Consider the following 17073-nt stretch of genomic DNA (forward strand, 5'->3'; position numbering starts at 1 on the left):
ACCTGAATATCTGTAGCTGGATTCCAGTCGATATCATATAGGATCAAGTGAGACGCTCCAACCAGATTCAGTCCTACTCCACCAGCTTTTGAACTCAGCAAAAAGATGAAAGCTGGACTGAATTTACGATTAAAACTATCAACAATCTGCTGCCTCTGGGAGACGGGAGTATTTCCATCAAGTCTAGTATAAGAATATCCATAACTTTTGCATGTCTCCTGCAGTATGTTCAGTGTCTGAGTGTAATTGGATACCAGTACAACTCTGTCAAACAATGAAATAAAGTTATCTTAAAATCTTAGAGACAGGTAAGGCTGAAGTACAATAACAAATAATTGAAGGCAAATAAAAAAAATGGAATTACAAGCCTAGCAAAAATTAAACATCAACCTGATGTTACTCATCTTTGCTAAGAAATAGAACTCTTAATATTATTTGAAGCACACACTAGATTTGGATACATTATGTCTTACCATCAAGCATTCAAATGTTAAATAATTAATGTTTTCCTTCACAACAGAATTTGGCTTGTTGCAGGGGCTTTATTTTGAATAGTACGTCCCTGTTACACAACTGAAAAGCAAAACAATATGCAGCAGGTCACTCCTATCATCTGCCCTTTACCTTTCTTTCACACTTGCCTTTCAGAAGAGCTGAGCTCTTGGATTGCTGCTAACAACTTCACCAGCACCCGCAATTTTCCTGAATCAGTTTCAGAGAAAGTGTCTGAAGTATAATCTTGTGGAAATACATCTGTTAGACCTTCATAGAGACTGGATTCAACATGCTCATCACTCTTCGGATCACAAGATTTTTCCTATTAAAAATAAAAGGACTCAAGCTTCATATCCCCACTAAATTTTTTTTTTGGGGGGGATTCTCTTATTCTAAAAATTTGCTTTATTATTTTTACTACAAAAAGAAGTATTGAAAGCTGCCACAAAGTAGTGTATCATGTGAGCATGAAAAGCTTCCAGTACTGTATGGAGAGCAGTTTTAAAACAGTGAGAGCATTTACTGTGATCTACATCCTCTAATCCAAGATGTTGTTTACAGCTGAGTAGAGAACAATGTGAAATACTGGAAAGTGAGAAACGCATTTTACTTCTGTTTCTCTGCTTCAACAACTACACAGATATACATCCACAGCAAAGCCATAACTAAAAATTAGGAAAAAAAATCAATACCCTGTTTATTCTCTCTCAGTCACATAATACCTTGTTACAGAACTCCACAGTCATTGACTCTTTTTAGGAAGATGCTGTCATTAGGATTCCACTATTGCAAGGGAAGTGAAAAAAAAAAAAAGAAAAAAAGCTGGCAAGTAATAACGTGCTGTAACTTGCAAACTGGTGTTTCATGGTGAGGAAAAAGCCAGACTAATCAAACCCCACAACAGTACTAAATGACCTGCACATACAGACCTTTCCATACAGATAATTTCCAGAGTTATGCTTTCTCTTACAAAAAATTCAAATGCTTATACAATGAAGTGAAGGCGATTCACTTTACTTGTCAGTGTTGTCGTTTACAGAGATGTCTGCTGTGGACATTCCTACAAAGTCACGAAGGACATCTCTTAAGGAACATTTACACTTACACTCACCTTACTTGCACTTGGACTAGTATTGATATGTCAGCAATACTAAGTTCTAACTACTTACCTGTAGGAATGAGAACTTTTATGTGGAACTAACAAGGTGTAGAGGGGCTGACAGGATTCCAGGAAAAAGAGAAGCAGCTCGTACCAGTGATGTGTTGAGCCTGCAGCTGTCAGTATCACTGAACTCAAGACTGTATCAGAAAGAGGTTTCAGGGGAACCAGCTGAGTATACAGAATAATCTCTAGCTGAATATTCTTTGTAAAGCTCAAATTTGAATGTATTTTTACAAATATTCAGGGACAAGACTAGGAGGGAAAATACGTGAAGGTAAGGAAGAACAAGAAAATAAGGTGATATGAAGGTGGAGAGATACCTAGGTTCAGATTTCCTAACATTTACATTTTTGAAAGCCAATCTCCTAAAGCAAGTCAGATGTGAAAACTGCGTGGAAATGACCTTAACTAACATGCACATTGACCATAACATATTTTTAGTGACCTCTGTCAGCTGAAATGACTAATTGCAGGTACCCACCCCCATGAAGATAGATACCTTTACAGCTTTAAACAGAAGACACGGATGATTGCAAAGTTTTTTCAAAGCTCCTATACAAATTAGGTGAGGACTATTTTCTAGCCTGCCTTGTAGACAGGAGCTAATAACTCGAGAACTGAGCAGTTTGCGATACAATTCAAGCTGCAGAGCTGTTGGTCGGCAGAAGATTATGTTCTCCTTTTTTGGTGGAAGAAATTTGTTTATAACCTCCTGTGTTCTCCTAAGAATAAAAAGTCCAGTGAGGCGCGTGAGTTCTGCTGCTCTTTTTTCTCCCAAATCCTTTTCCTCCTAAAAGAACAAAGCACAAAATTAATGCTCATCTAGTTTTTCATCAAAATAATTTTCTATATTATTTTCATTAGGTAGTTAATGAATATTTTAAATGCATGATACAAATTCCAGCATGGGAACATAATGACCCATTCCATAATTAGTACCACTGCATTAGCTTAATTCTAGGTTTGATCTCTAAAGTCTTAAACAAACGAAGATAATGTCCCAGAAGATACACAAGGCTCAAATTATATTCCATAAATTTCTTGACTGATGTAGTAGAATAATGCGGTATTGTGGAAAAATTGAGACATAACAGAGTATCCTCATATGGTAATTTACACATTTTTGGAAATTCAAGATGCTGGATGCCTGATAAAGAGCAGCCGTGATCTCAATATGCATGTATTCCTCAGTTCCCTTTGGAAAACAACCGAATTTGTTCAAATAAGAAACTGAAAAGCTTTAGCTCACATTAATAGTCCCGAGATTCATTTTTTTCCACAGAAAGCAAATTTCACATTGTTCTCTACTAATTTCCTTCTATAATTGCATTTTTTTAAATAACGTACCTTTGTTGCTGAAGGTTCTCTAGATCTGACAATGGGCTCCTCATATATCTTTCTATATGTGGATAAAGAACCAAGTACTCCTGGATTTACAAATTCTATTAATGCATAAAATTCTTGCAAGTCATTTTGGATTGGAGTACCTGTAAAGAGAGAAAAAAAATTATGTATCTATAATAATAATAATGTATTTATAATAAATAATTCTGTTAATGAAACTGATAGCAGTACAATTGTTGAATGCAGAGTTTAAAATAACTCAGAATGCATCCTGAGAGCAGATATTTTGTTTCAAGGGGAATTACTCAGAGTACTGAATTAATCTAGAACTTTACTCTGATTAATAAACTACTATCTTCCTAACTGAATAGACTGCATATCTAGTTGGTTTGATAAATGTATTCTAGAAGTTCTTCTCTTAAACAGCTGCAAAGGAAAATAATAAGTGTATAAAAATAGAGTCCTGATTCCCTTACAGAAGTTCCAGAGCTCCTTACCCATCCCTTAAGTTACACAAATTTTGCTTGTCATTCTTTTTTTCTTAAAAATCTGTTTTTAACAGATCCAATATTTATGCACTTAATACCCATTGCGAATATTTATATTGTGTTCCTGTCGTATTTACAATACACTTTTTCCTTTATCCCAATCTGGTACTTTTAGCATAGCTAAATACTAAAATTTATATTAAACTATAAATACTAACCAGTAAGGATAATTCTCCTCTCACAAGACAGACTAGTGAGGGCTGTAGTTGTCTTAATAGAGATATTTTTCAGACGATGTCCTTCATCACAGATTAGGAGGTTAAATTCTATAGCCTGAATTTGATCCAAAGATCGTAGTAGCATCTCATAGCTGATTATCATAACTGAATAAAGTGGAGAACTGATGAATTCTTCTACTTTGTGGTCCTATAGGGATAAAGAAAAATGTATCATACAACTGCATTTTTGGAAATCACCCATCATGCTACTTACAAAGCTGGTGGCTACAGAATTTTTTGCAGCATGACACAAAACATTGACTATCTCCTCCAAGAGCTGGATTCTTGATTGTATCTTAATTTGCAAAGCAGAGATCTGATACAGCAATTTATTTTTTAGCTTTATCACCTCACTAAGAGACTATTTATTACTCTTTTAGACCTTGAGATCCTCTGAGACACATTACCATAAGGTGAGAAGTTGTTACAAACTCCTTGGAATAACTTCCCAGTCCTGGTATTTAGGTAAACTAACTAACTAAAATCAAGATAACAAACAGGCAATTGGCTGCCCACACATTCACCATGGGATCCCAAACTGCAGTGTCCCGTAGAAAGTTACCACACTCTGCCAAATTAAAATTCCTCTCGTAATTTTGAATTGAACATGATATTCACTTTGTTAAAAGCCTTTAACATTGAGGGGTTGGTCAAAAGGTAAGCACAGCCTTGGACTCAGAAAATTAAGCTTATAACTAATCCTAGGAAACATGACTATTCATTGGTAAATATATGCAATTCACCTCTGAACTGGACATCATTAGTAGACAGAAAGCATCTCTGAGCCACTCCACCCTTAAGTGCCCTTCAAATCCCTTTTTTTTTTTTTCAAAAGACATTCAGACGTTCTTTCCTAAACCCTCAAATAAAACAACCAGAACAAAGTCTATTTGTTTATTTATTTGTTTATTTGTTTATTTGTTTATTACCAAATGAGACAATGATGAAAACCAACAACAGTTATCCAGGTTAGAGCACTGAAGTCTGACCAGAATTGCATCTGTACAGTTCTAGACCGTGGAGACAAAACTGACTTTAAAAAGAAACACACTAAATTAACAAAGCACTGTAACGTGAAAGGGAGCTTCTTCCAAACAAGGTTCCTAGAAATGGCTACATTTATTTACAGACTTGTGAGTGTAATAATAGGATTGCACACCTGTCTTGTAATTACACATAAAAGTGGAAAATTCTTCTGTGGCCCATCCCTTGTCTTTCCATTGAACTCGAGATACAAAGGCCCTGCACACTCCTTCCTGTGTCCTAACAGCGTTCACTGCCTATGCGTGCAACAGTCCTAGCTGACAAGCAGAAGAATCTCTTTAATCCTTAAAGCAAATCAAGCTAGAGCTTCAAAAGGTAGCGTTATTTCCAAACAAGATCAGTGATCAAACATAAACAACTAAGTGTGGGGACAGATAGTGTAATACACTGAAAAAGCAATACCACTTAATTATCACAGCCTTCAGAGCCTCCTACTTGTTGATTCAGATGAATCTATGGACCAAACCTGGCAAGTTAACCCCCCATAGTACCTTGCAGTAGGTGAATCACCACAGCATGCTCATGGAGAGGCCCAGCGCATGATGGAGGAAGCAAGACACGGTGCAGAGCAGGTAACAAGGGCGTGGACAGATTTCCTCAAGGTTTTGAACTGAGCCACAGTATTCCTGCTGTTTCCAAGGCTGCAAGACTGGAGGTAAATGCCAGCTTTCTGGCCAGTATGTTTACTGCCAGTTTTGAAATAGGAGCAGAGAATTTCCCTTGCCCTCCATTTCCAACACAGGAACAGAAGAGCCCTGTAGGCATCACCCAGTGCTGTCCCCACCCTGAATTTGGTCTCCATACTGCAGCCCTCATGACATTGGCAATGCTTCTCTGATCTTTCCTTGGAAAGCACCAGAAGACAAGCAGAGTCTGGGAATCTTTTGCTTTCTCACTCTTTCTGGATATAAGTTGAGACTATAGGCACTGGGAACTGCCTGCAGCTGTTATTACATATAGCAGTGAAAGATGGACTAAAAGTTAATATAATTTTACAAGCCAATTTCAAATAATTAATTTATCCTCTTAACTAGCTGCAAGATATGTATGTATTACAGCCTCCATTTTCACAATTACTCAAAGTGACTTGACAGGTTTAAGAGAGGAGCCTGGAGCTGCACATAGAGCAATTGTCAGTCAGTATTAGGGCTCCATAATGTCCCAGACTTACTCTTTGAACAGACCCTGCCTCGCACTAGTCCAAATCCAGTGAAGTGTAAATTAAAAAATGCTGAATCATGAAGCAGTGTAAACCTCAAATTAATTCATTCTCCAGAATTTTAACTTAAAAGCCTAAACAACTGCTGTAGAAGTGATATTCTGCAAACAGATAATGGAGTTACTCTCTCAATCAAGTCTCAAATGCTGATCATGTGGATTAATGAGACCTAAATGCAATCTTTGGGGGGAAGCCTCCATTTTAAAAGCAACTCCCTCTACCTGGCATCTGCATTTCAACAGAAGTAAACTGTAGCCACATTTTAAAAGCAGATAATGTCCTGTTTTTTTAAAGAATTTACCACTGAGGGGTTAGGATCAGTACTCAGTGCTTCAGAGTGAAAATGAGGAGAACATGCCTAATGCATTTTAAAAGTCTGCCACTTCTTTGAATGTATTCCTTGTAGGCAAGAATGGGAAAAAAACATTGAGACAAGCTCTTCCTTTTAAGTTATACTGAAGAAATAACGGTACGATAATTGCTGGTTTTCTGTAGAAGATAGACAGTAAATTATTTTAAAATCCCTCACTGTACCCCAGGCAAGTCATACTGCATCTTGCTTTTGCATGACAATGTATTCACTGCTATTTGGGAACACAATCTTAAAAGCTGCTGAGTGTCCTCAATCCAAACAGCTCCAACGAAATGAGTAAGAACATTCAAGTTATTTAAATTAAAAGTCAGATAAAAGCGACTGTCATTTCAGGTCACAGTAACTGTCAGCAAATCCAGATTTCTTTCCTCACAACATTATTCAAAAAAATTGAAAGAAAACATTCAATTACTTTTAATCACCTTTTCACATAATAATGTTACCCTATTATATTTTGTCTTCTATCCACTTTCCTTAGAAAATTCTGAATTTCTCCATCTCATCTACATTACATTACAGTTCATGACAAGTCAGTTTGCTGCATTTCCACATCTTAAAACAAATTACTGAGAAAAACAAGTAATGCAAAGAATACTTCTTAGTGAAAGACATATGTGGATTGGCCCCAGTGGAAGATGAGTAGGTTCAAAAATTTCAGAATTTTGACAATAATAAGAGTGGAATTCAAATAAGTAATTACTTGTACAAATTATTGTAGATTCTACAAAAGAGTTTTATGAATGGTTTGAACACTTCCATCTTGTCTGAAATATTCATTCTTCCATCTAGAATGTAAAGTGTCTCCATTTCCTCCCGCTGGTACAATTCAATTAATGACTACGAAAAAATTATAGAATCATTAAGGTTGGAAAATACCTCTAAGATCATCTAGTCCAGCCATCCGCCTACCACCAATACTGCCCACTGAACCTTGTCCCTAAGTACAATATCTACCCTTTCCTTAAACACCTCCAGGGATGATGACTCCACCACCCTGGGCAGCCTGTTCCAATGCCTCACCACTCTTTCTGAGAAGAAATTCTTCCTTATATCCAATCCAAATCTCCCCTGGCACAAGTTGAGGCCATTACCTCTCATCCTATCTCTGTTTCCTGGGAGAAGAGGCCAACCCCCACCTTGCCACAACCTCCTTTCAGGCAGAGAGCAATAAGGTCTCCCATGAGCCTCCTCTTCTCCAGACTGAACAATCCCAGCTCCTTCAGCCCCTCCCCATAAGACTTGTACTCCAGACTCTACACAGCTTTGTTGCCCTTCTCTGGACACACTCCAGGTCCTCGATGTCTTTCTTGTAGTGAGGAGCCCAACACTGAACACAGTACTCGAGTTACAGCCTCACCTGAGCTGAGTACAGGGGGACAATCACCTCCCAGCTCCTGCAGGCCACACTACATAAGACTAAATCATCCTTACAGAAACCTAACTCTTAGCATTGTCAGTAAAAGGAATAACCTTCTAAGTAACCAGAAACATACAGCTGAAATAAAGAGGAGAAAGTTTTCAGTAAAGACCAGCAGGAACTACCGAAGAAACTGAGTACAAGTCAGTCGAGCTAGAAGCTGTGTTATATAAAGCAAGGAAGGTGTGCACTTCAATGTACAATAGAAAGCTCTTCCTTAAACTAGAGGGACAAGGAAGAGAACGTCTCCTTTTACATCTGCAAAAGTGAACCATGAGACTTATGCTACACAGGCAGGTGAGCTCCAGCTGCTGACAACTAAATGCACGTATGGCCCTGAAGGAGAAATGAAGTATTCCAAATAAATGTTAATAGTGGATTACTAATTTAGGTCTCTGCTTAAAAAAGAAAAAAAAAATCACAAGTCCTATATTCTGAGCCAGATAGGACCTAATCCCCTTTTGGAAATAAATCTTACCTGATCAACTGTAAAGACTTTGATCCTTTCGCTTCCCAACCATTTCTGAAATTCTTTTTTCCAGTTTTTTACCAGACTCCCAGGGGTGACAATTAGTGCTCGCTTTAGTACAGGTTTACATCCATAGACCCCTTGACGCAGAAGAGTCCAGACAAGTGAAATGCATTGCAATGTTTTTCCTAAGCCCATTTCATCAGCAAGAATAGCTCCAAATCTGCCACTAACTCTGTAAGATATAATGAGGCTATGGTGACATTTTAAAAGACGTATCGGTAATTATTTACAACTGGTTTAGGGAATTGTTGTCACGGTCATTTCCTTTACTATAAAGAATCTACTTATACTTATTGTACTTATTGTGGTTATTATGGTCAGTAAGGACCAAAAGTCCTTAGAGTGAAATTCCGCATTTTCTAGATTAATGCACTAGCCCTCCAAAACCAAATAGCTTAAATCTTCTTTTAGAATTTAAAATATAGCATGTAATCCTTTTACTTGTAAAGTAAAACTCTTGTGTTTGTACTCCTTACAAACACTTGTATATACCTTCTCTTACCTTCATTGCACATACCTTCTTCAGCTTCTCTATTCCAAATGACTGAACATTAGATTATACAATGATGAATTATATGAATTATAAACCCCAGAAAGCAGTGTGCTTTAGCATGAGTCAGATTTTATCTGTGTTTAGAAGACATGGTATTTTCAGCAGAACTGACAGGCCCTTTGCTGTACTAGCATCTCATGGCATCTGGCAAAGTCACAGCAAACACAATGCTATACAGAGGTCAGAAAAAAAACTGTGCAACCTTTACTGGGGAAAGATTATTAATATTAATTAACCGATCAATTTCTCAAATGCTCCCCTTTCAATTGTCTAATTTTTAAGATGGAATATGGAAATATCATAGATATTGAAAGCCAAAAGGATAATTATGTTCTTACCTCATTCCCATTACGCATTCATATAGAAATACAATTCCTTCTCTCTGATGTGGTCGGAGATTATTTGCAATATAGGGATCCACAACTACATCCACCACAGGTAAACCAGCCTTGTTGAACATGCACTGATGACTTGCATTTGGTCTTGGCATAACTAGAGAATCTTGAAGTACAAAACATATGCAGATATTGCACTGAACTTCTCTTAGTCTGTTAGCAAAGGGTATTATTCCTCTAACTCAGCTACAGCAAAAAGTCAATAATCTGATGGCCGCTCAAAACATTGGTTAACATATTGACTTTTCCCAGACAGAAAATGCCTTTACCAACAAAGCATCTAGACAGCCTTCAACATAAAAATCCTTTTACAGAGGTTTCCAAAATAGTTTGCACTTTCCTCAAATGTAAGGGTGACAAAGTGAGCACTCTGAGCATTGTTTCAGAAGATGAAACTTCCTACCTAATAAATGCAGCATGATGACTTTGAGTATACAGAGTTAAATCAGAAGAAGGTCTAAAGGGTTTCTAAAAGGAAAGTTTAAGAAAACAATGACCCACAGAAAGACTAGACTCTACATTTCAAGGGGATATAGTTGTAGCCCAGATTTCTGTAGCCCAGAAAGACTATTTTGCCTCAGAAACAGAGAGAGATAAGACAACGATTTGCCAAAATGGAGAGGAAGAATGAGAGTGAGCTGACAAAGGCTGCCACAGTGCATAAATACAAGAAGTTGACAGGTTTGAAGTCATACAGTGGCAAACAGAGCATGAAGCTATATCCTTTGGCTACATCTGAATAACAGTTTTGCTTGCCGTAATTTGTTTACAAACTCTGATGGCATTACTTTGCTAGACGATGTCCATACACAGTTGCTGATATTGATGCTACAAAACTTCACTGAAAAGTTGTATTGTCAGAAGACAGAATGAGAAAGCAATTTACAGCTTCTAATATTTTTATGTTGCTAGAGTAGAACTATATTGATAATTTATTCATGGGAATAGGTCTGCTGAAGACTTGCATCACTCAGAGGGATTTTGTTTCGTACTGACAAAGAGCTGAGTTCTGATGGATTACATCAGAGTGCATCTGGATATATATAAAAGCCCATGGTGATGAAAACATCACCTTTCTGTCAAAATTTTGCAGCCTCGGAGATGGGAAAGAACCAAGATTTAGATGAGTTATGCACTAAATCTTAGAAATCATATATGGAAGACATGGTGTTATGTCTTTGTCAGTGTAGTCTGTTCTGTTGAGCACATAGATAAACAGCATTCCATTTTGAGAAAGCTGCATTTTAATCAACTATTTTCATTGACATCAACATAAAAACTTCTGAACGCTCCCATCACAAAGTCCTGGTCTAGGAAAATACCTCCAGTACTTCTGAAAGAGATTATGCACCAAGGCATTAAATAAATTATATGATTCTCCAGGGTTGAGCAACACTAATGCCTGAGAGTCCAACCTACTGATGTGTTGAGAGTTCTCTATATCAGGCAATTTGGGGAAATCTCATAGGAGGCGTTCAAATTCACAAGAAGAAAAGTAATGGAAGGCAAAGTACTAGAATGAAACTTAGTTTTTGACAGAGTAATGCATAAACAACAAAGAAGTTCATTTGAGTATAGAATATATCATCTCTTTCTTAGATTTTAGGTTAGAAAGCTAATGCAGAATTGTCATGAAAACATATGAAGATGCATTATTAGACCCAACATAATTAAGCTGAATTCAAACTAGAAGACGGTGCTAATGAGTTTGCTCTTACAAAAGTGCCAACAACATCATTAATTGTCAGATAATCAAGATATTGTTTATTTACATAGTAGTTAAGTAGCAGCTTTGTCAAGATATGAGGCAAAAAGTTGGATGGAGGTAAAACTGTAGAAAGAATGTAGAACAACTCTTTTCTTAATAATATTTCTTTAAAATCATCTTTCTCTTTCACTGGAAAGATAAAGCCATCAGCAGAATATACGAGAGCCTCTCTGAAAGTACTGCCTCCTATTTTATTACGTTGGCCCACGATGTTAGAGGTGGATATTGGTGGTATGGCAGTAGAGGTTGAACCTTCCCACCAATATTCTGTTACATTTTGTTGCCATACAACAGATGGCAGCAGAGGGGCAGTCTGACAAAACAGGATCTGACATGGAAGTGAGTATGAAGCGAAGATGTGCAATTGAATTTCTCCACGCGGAAAAAATTGCACCCACTGACCTTCACTGACACTTGTTGAACATTTGTGGAGACCAAACAGTGGGTGTTAGCACAGTGAGGTGATGAGTGGTGCATTTCAACAGTGACAACAGCAATGTGAAAGACAAGTCACGTTCTGGACAGCCATACAGATATTTACGAGTGTGGCATGCAGGCTCTGATTCATCGCTGGCAAAAATGCATGGCTAATGGTGGTGACTCTACTGAAAAATAGTGTTCTGTAGCTGAGAATTTGCTCTGTCAAATAGTGTTATTGTGTTCTTTGTATCTGTTGTAGTTTCCATGAAAATAAATAGGAGGCATTCGTTTCAGAGCAACATATGTAATTTATGAACTCTCACGACTCTTCAGTGCAGAGTAGTTCCAGCATTACATAACAAAACTTTTATTCCAAACCATATCTTGCCAAATTTGAGGTAGTAAAGTTATACTCACTGGCTGTGAAGGATCAAGCACCATTAGGAGCAGTTCTCCACATTTGGCTTAACTGCTCTATTACTGCCCCCAGTGGGAAGCTGGAACTCATCTAGAACTTCTAGTGTATGACAGACTGTTTCTCTGAACGACATACACATTTTTCTTGGCAGAACTCTCAGAAACCACTCTAACTTGCTTCTACAGCCATCTGTAACATCTGTGAGAAAAAGTGATGCACTGCAGAGCATTCTACTTGTTAGAAACACATGATAAAATCCTAACATGTTGTTGACAGAAAAACTACTACTGTTTTTCAGAAATACTTCAGTAATATATTAGGAAACATGAAAATTTTGGTTACACACTCAACTTTCTTGAGAGACAGAGGATGCTTAAATAAGCTTAAATCTTTGAACCTTACTTGAATCATTTGGATTGTGACGAGGTCTGCAGCTTTGAGAACTGAGGAGAATATTCTCTTTAGTACTGGGTTGGCAGGCACTTTTGACTGGCTTACAGAATTGTTTCATGGTAGCTTGAGGTAAAGCAGTTGGGACTGTGTCATGAGTCGCTATTCCAGTCTGAAAACACCTGCCACTGCTGAAGTCATCTGCTGAAATTACACCCATCACTTCAATTTCTTTTCCTCCAATCATCAGTGTTTGACCTTCCTCAAGACTGTCTAACTCTTTAGATTTATATCCAGCACCTAAAAGAAGATCAAAATGTAGGAATTAGGACAACAAAGCAAATACTACTTCCTTAACATCAGTATTTATCTGCACGAAGGATAAATAAAACTGTCAACAGGTGCATCTCCGTGCAAGATCATTTGAATTCCAATCTGAAAAGCTTAGTTCTAAGTCAGGATGGGCTTTAAGGGTAGACGTGAACTCAAGAAATCCACAAAGCTCAAATGTTTATGCAGCTGCCTGAAATAATTATTTCTATAACACACAGCAAATTAAAAGAAAGGGCTTCCTAGATTCCTGGTAATATATTATTAAGAATTTAGGACATTTGAAAAGGAGAAGAGCAAGAAGTTCTGCTGTCTAGCCTTGAAAACAAGCTAAAGCCAGTGCTGTTTTTAGGTTTCCATGTTCCTTCTTAAATCCTGCCCTGGTATGCCTAAGTAAAAACCAAACAAGAAAAACACCTTCCTTTAACTCCTTTTTTTCCATTTAAAAACAGTAATTCTGGATGCTTTCATTCACATTCACTGTAAAACTGCTAGTGTTAAATGCGGTTTTGGAGGTAAACACCACTACCCGTTTTCCTTCTCACTCAGAGTGACTGTATAATAATTGAAGAAATTTTAAAATTACACTGCTTAAATTGGTGAATTTATGCTTTTCTTAGAATCCATGAACACTGAAAGCACATCAGCACCAATGACATTGGTACCACCATGCTCCCTGACACAATTAAACTCAAAAAACTTTAGCAGTGGGAATCAGAATATTTGTTTTCCCGTTCTGTTTTCTGCTAATTCAGTAAGACACAACAACAGGGTGGTGGCTGATGCATTCCAGGCATTGCTCTCTTTCTCTCTGCCTTTTTCAGACCCAAGCAAGTCTGTACATATATTGCTTTGCTATAACTGAATTTGAATTAACTTCTAAGTCACTGATTTAAAACTGCATGGTCCCAACAAGGCTTACAATGTCATGATTATAATTAAAAGAGCAGAGAAGCCACGTCAGCCCTAAAATTAATCAAATTATATTTTGTAGCAACACCGTCCAATCCAAATTCTTTACTAAATATGTTTGGCTTAGTTAGCAATGCTAATTCTTGCTTTTCTTTCAGTAAAAAATACTACGTCAAATTGACTGCAGCCTACAGTTTGCAAGTCTTATTTTTAACTCTGATAACAACCCAAACTGTCTTACAGCAGCAGCTGCTGCTAAAACTGCAAGACTAAAAATTGCTACACAGTTGACTTTGGCTGGAAAATGTTGCTATTGTTTGTCTTTCTGACAAAGATAATAGTTTTAGCTGTTTGATTGGCTGAAAAGTACAGATCCAACCTCAGACATTTCTGGTTCCCATACTACTGACTGGAACATCTACAAGAAACTTACGTACCTTCTTGTTAATTCTCACACCTTCTCCAATGCAGTACAAGAGCAACCAAAATCAACTCCTGCCTCGTTTAACATTTCTGCTGAATTAGTACGGCCCTGTTTCCAGATCCTCTCCTTGGACTATCATCTGGTGTTTCTGTGAAGAATGTCATGCAGCCTGCTCCAGACTCCCCCATGCGTCTGCTTTATATGTAAGAAACATAAAGCTTTCTTTCCATCTCCCCCACTGCAAAAAAAAAACTAATCTTCTTTCATCCCGTGGTCAACTTTGGTACTGAGAACTCTAAAATAACTAAAAAGCCTTTTCTCTGTTATTCAAAGCACATCAATCTTAAGCCAGCTGTTCACTTACACACCATGGAAATGTACAGTACCTCTGCCAATGTCTTTGCCTTCCATGTCTTTCAATATTACTGACTTTCCTTTTGTAATAAGAATAGCATCGCCTTCCCACTTCTTGTGCTTTTTCTTTGATGCCTTACACCACATAACACTGAAATACTTTGTGAGACAGTCAGGTTCTTCCTGCGCTGCTGCTCCCTTTGCCATTCCTGATGTTGGCAAATACACTGCATCTAAAAGGGAAATAAAACAACAAAGGATATCTCAAGTTCTCTTGATGAAGCTGATATTCATTTCCATTTCAAACAAATGCATTTCATTTTATATAAACAAAGTGGCGTACTTCCTCTCCTGGGCTGTTTATGTTAAGTTAAGAACAGCACGTAAGGACTCATCCTGAAATAAGAACCATTAAATTGGTTTTGGAAAGTATGTGCTTTCTGGAAAGGGACATTTCTTCCTGATTTGTCAGAATGGATGATAACCACATAGAAAGAATAATAGGAAGGGCTGGAAAAAAACAAAAGGGAAAGGAGCATGGGAGAAAATGACAAGTCTTGACGAGATGGTGCAGGAATACAATGTTCATGACAGGAAGCAAAGGAGGCCAGTACGCAGGTCTGAAGTTGAAGTCATTAGTACTAAGACACTGAATAACTATAACTGTAATAATGCAAGAGATTATTTCAACTGCTTTCCTCATTCTCTTTAAATACCAGTGATTATGTAAGTGTTGAAAGAGACTATCTCTCGAGCATGCAGCAACCCAAATGCTGTTACCGGGCTCAGGCTGATTTCGATTTGTCAGCAGTTAACTCATTCTAGGCAACACAATTATAAAAGCTAATACAAAATGTTTAGGTTAATAAGGTTAAGAAATTATAATAGAACTGACAGCAGTTGATCATAATATCGATTAAGAATAAATACACGCTTCCAAGAGTTAGCTATCTGACATGAGCCAAGTAATGGCAGATAAGTCCTCAGCATTATCTAAAGGAATATCTGTAGCATTCCTTTTCAGCACATGCACAGCTTCAAAGAGAGAATCAGACTAATTGTCATTAAAATACCCTTGCATGCTGGTTAAAGGCTTAAATCGGTTTGCTCCTTTGATTCCATCTGGGATTGAACACTACAGAAATCTGTTACGAAAAAAACGCTTACACCACAGACTAACCTTTCCACAATTTCCAAGTGTGCTGGTGTTTAAAGGAAAAACAGCAAGGACAGAGGTTTGCTTACAATAAAGAGGAGGCAACTTTATAATAATATGAGGCAAATTCACAATAAATAAAGAGGCAACTTCATCACTCCTACATTGTCTACATTTTCTTAAAACTGCAGAACGCTAGCAAGTTATGTGCCTAAAGTACATGTGTAATTTTTGATATTTTAAAAGTGCTATCTAAACAGAAAATTGTTTTTCAGGGCATTAGCCAATGTCTGTAGCATGTCATGTGACAGGTGCCCCACCTCCAAAGGGTAACAGAGCAGCTACTGGGTACAGGCACAGCAGGCACAGATCCATGTAGATGGAACCTGGGAAATGAGCCAGAGAGCAAGAACAAATCCTTGCAGTTTTGCAAAAAAGTGCAAGGGTTTTACTGGATCTTCCGTAGTCACAAGAAATATGATTTGGAGGAGCAATGGAGAGAGAGGGACAAAAAGGAAACTCTTACTGTGCTAAAAATAAAAGATATTTGATTCTGCTTTGAGTTTCCGTATCTCAATTGATTCAACAAAAGAAATACAAGATAGCTTTCTCTTTGCTTTTGGAACCGGTTCTCATATTTTAATCAGCAACTGCTATTCCTTTTGTCATTTTAAGATTTTAAATAAGTTACTGTAAGAACGAAAGAGATTTTGTTGCAGAACGTTCTTCTCTCCTGAGGGATGCTCATCCACATCCAGAAATGGCCTCCTTGTCTCCTCCACTGACCTCCCACGTGAGTTTGGTGACCCCTGCGATCTGTTTTATGGGCATTGGTCTTTTACCCAGAGAGTCCTGTTTGGTGTTATCTGAATCACCAACAGGTGAACTTTCAGGTCAATAACAATTCCTCAAACTCTTCTTATCCCCACTTCAGGCAAAAATAATAACAGAATAATCATTTAGAAATAGTACTGAAAACCACGACCATTTTGTAGCTGATTTTTGGAAAGAAGGATTTCTAAAGCAAACTGCCCTCAGCGAGCAGCAAACTGGACAACAGTATTCCATATAATACTACCATGTTCCTATGGAAAAACTGAAAATGAACAGGCTGCAATGCTCAGGATTCTTCCTTCAATTTGTCTTTAACTTTCTGTAATTTCTGTTTATAACAATACCCAATAATGATTTGTTTCAGTCAGTGCTGCATAACATATTCTCCTTTTACCTCTAACTACAGTCGAGTTTCAGATAACAGTGTTAAGGTATTTTTCTTTCTCTGCAGCCAAACCCTCGCTGCCTGCTGCTGGTAGGGACCACATTAGAGCTGGTTTTGCTGAGATCCTGACTGTAGGTGTAGGTTCTGCGCTGTGCTGTTAATCAGTTGGGACTGAGAATAATAAATAACAGGAACTCTGTGTATATCAGACTAAGAGGAAGACCAGGAAATCATGCCCATGCATCTCCCTCCCAAATGGCCAATTGCCTCCCAGGGAGTGCAAGAAACTGTAGCAAGTGACAAATCTGTCCTCCCACAGTGAAGGGCTTGGGAATCTTAAAACCTTGGGTAATAAAGCTTTAAAAGCTTCGACAAACAGGAA

The 17073-nt window shown here is 37.7% G+C and overlaps 1 protein-coding gene across 6 annotated transcripts in view; it reads right to left on the reverse strand.

Moving 5' to 3' along the window:
• The window catches only part of RAD54B (RAD54 homolog B (S. cerevisiae)), a 70100-nt gene that overhangs the window by 17836 nt on the left and 35191 nt on the right, over nucleotides 1–17073 (reverse strand). For 5 of the 6 annotated variants that reach the window (XM_021388412.1, XM_021388411.1, XM_021388410.1 and 2 more), the window contains 9 exons: nucleotides 14349–14549; nucleotides 12309–12596; nucleotides 9244–9406; nucleotides 8299–8524; nucleotides 3708–3915; nucleotides 3005–3144; nucleotides 2157–2447; nucleotides 642–817; nucleotides 3–264 (listed from right to left, as the gene is read on the reverse strand). In XM_021388412.1, coding sequence (XP_021244087.1) covers nucleotides 3–264; nucleotides 642–817; nucleotides 2157–2447; nucleotides 3005–3144; nucleotides 3708–3915; nucleotides 8299–8524; nucleotides 9244–9406; nucleotides 12309–12596; nucleotides 14349–14549 — 1955 coding nt within the window. Of the gene's footprint in view, nucleotides 1–2; nucleotides 265–641; nucleotides 818–2156; nucleotides 2448–3004; nucleotides 3145–3707; nucleotides 3916–8298; nucleotides 8525–9243; nucleotides 9407–12308; nucleotides 12597–13975; nucleotides 14144–14348; nucleotides 14550–17073 lie in introns of those variants that run through there. The other variant, XM_021388416.1, reaches the window with a different exon arrangement.

The sequence above is a fragment of the Numida meleagris genome, chromosome 2 (genome assembly GCF_002078875.1).
Source record: "Numida meleagris isolate 19003 breed g44 Domestic line chromosome 2, NumMel1.0, whole genome shotgun sequence".
NCBI lineage: Eukaryota > Metazoa > Chordata > Aves > Galliformes > Numididae > Numida > Numida meleagris.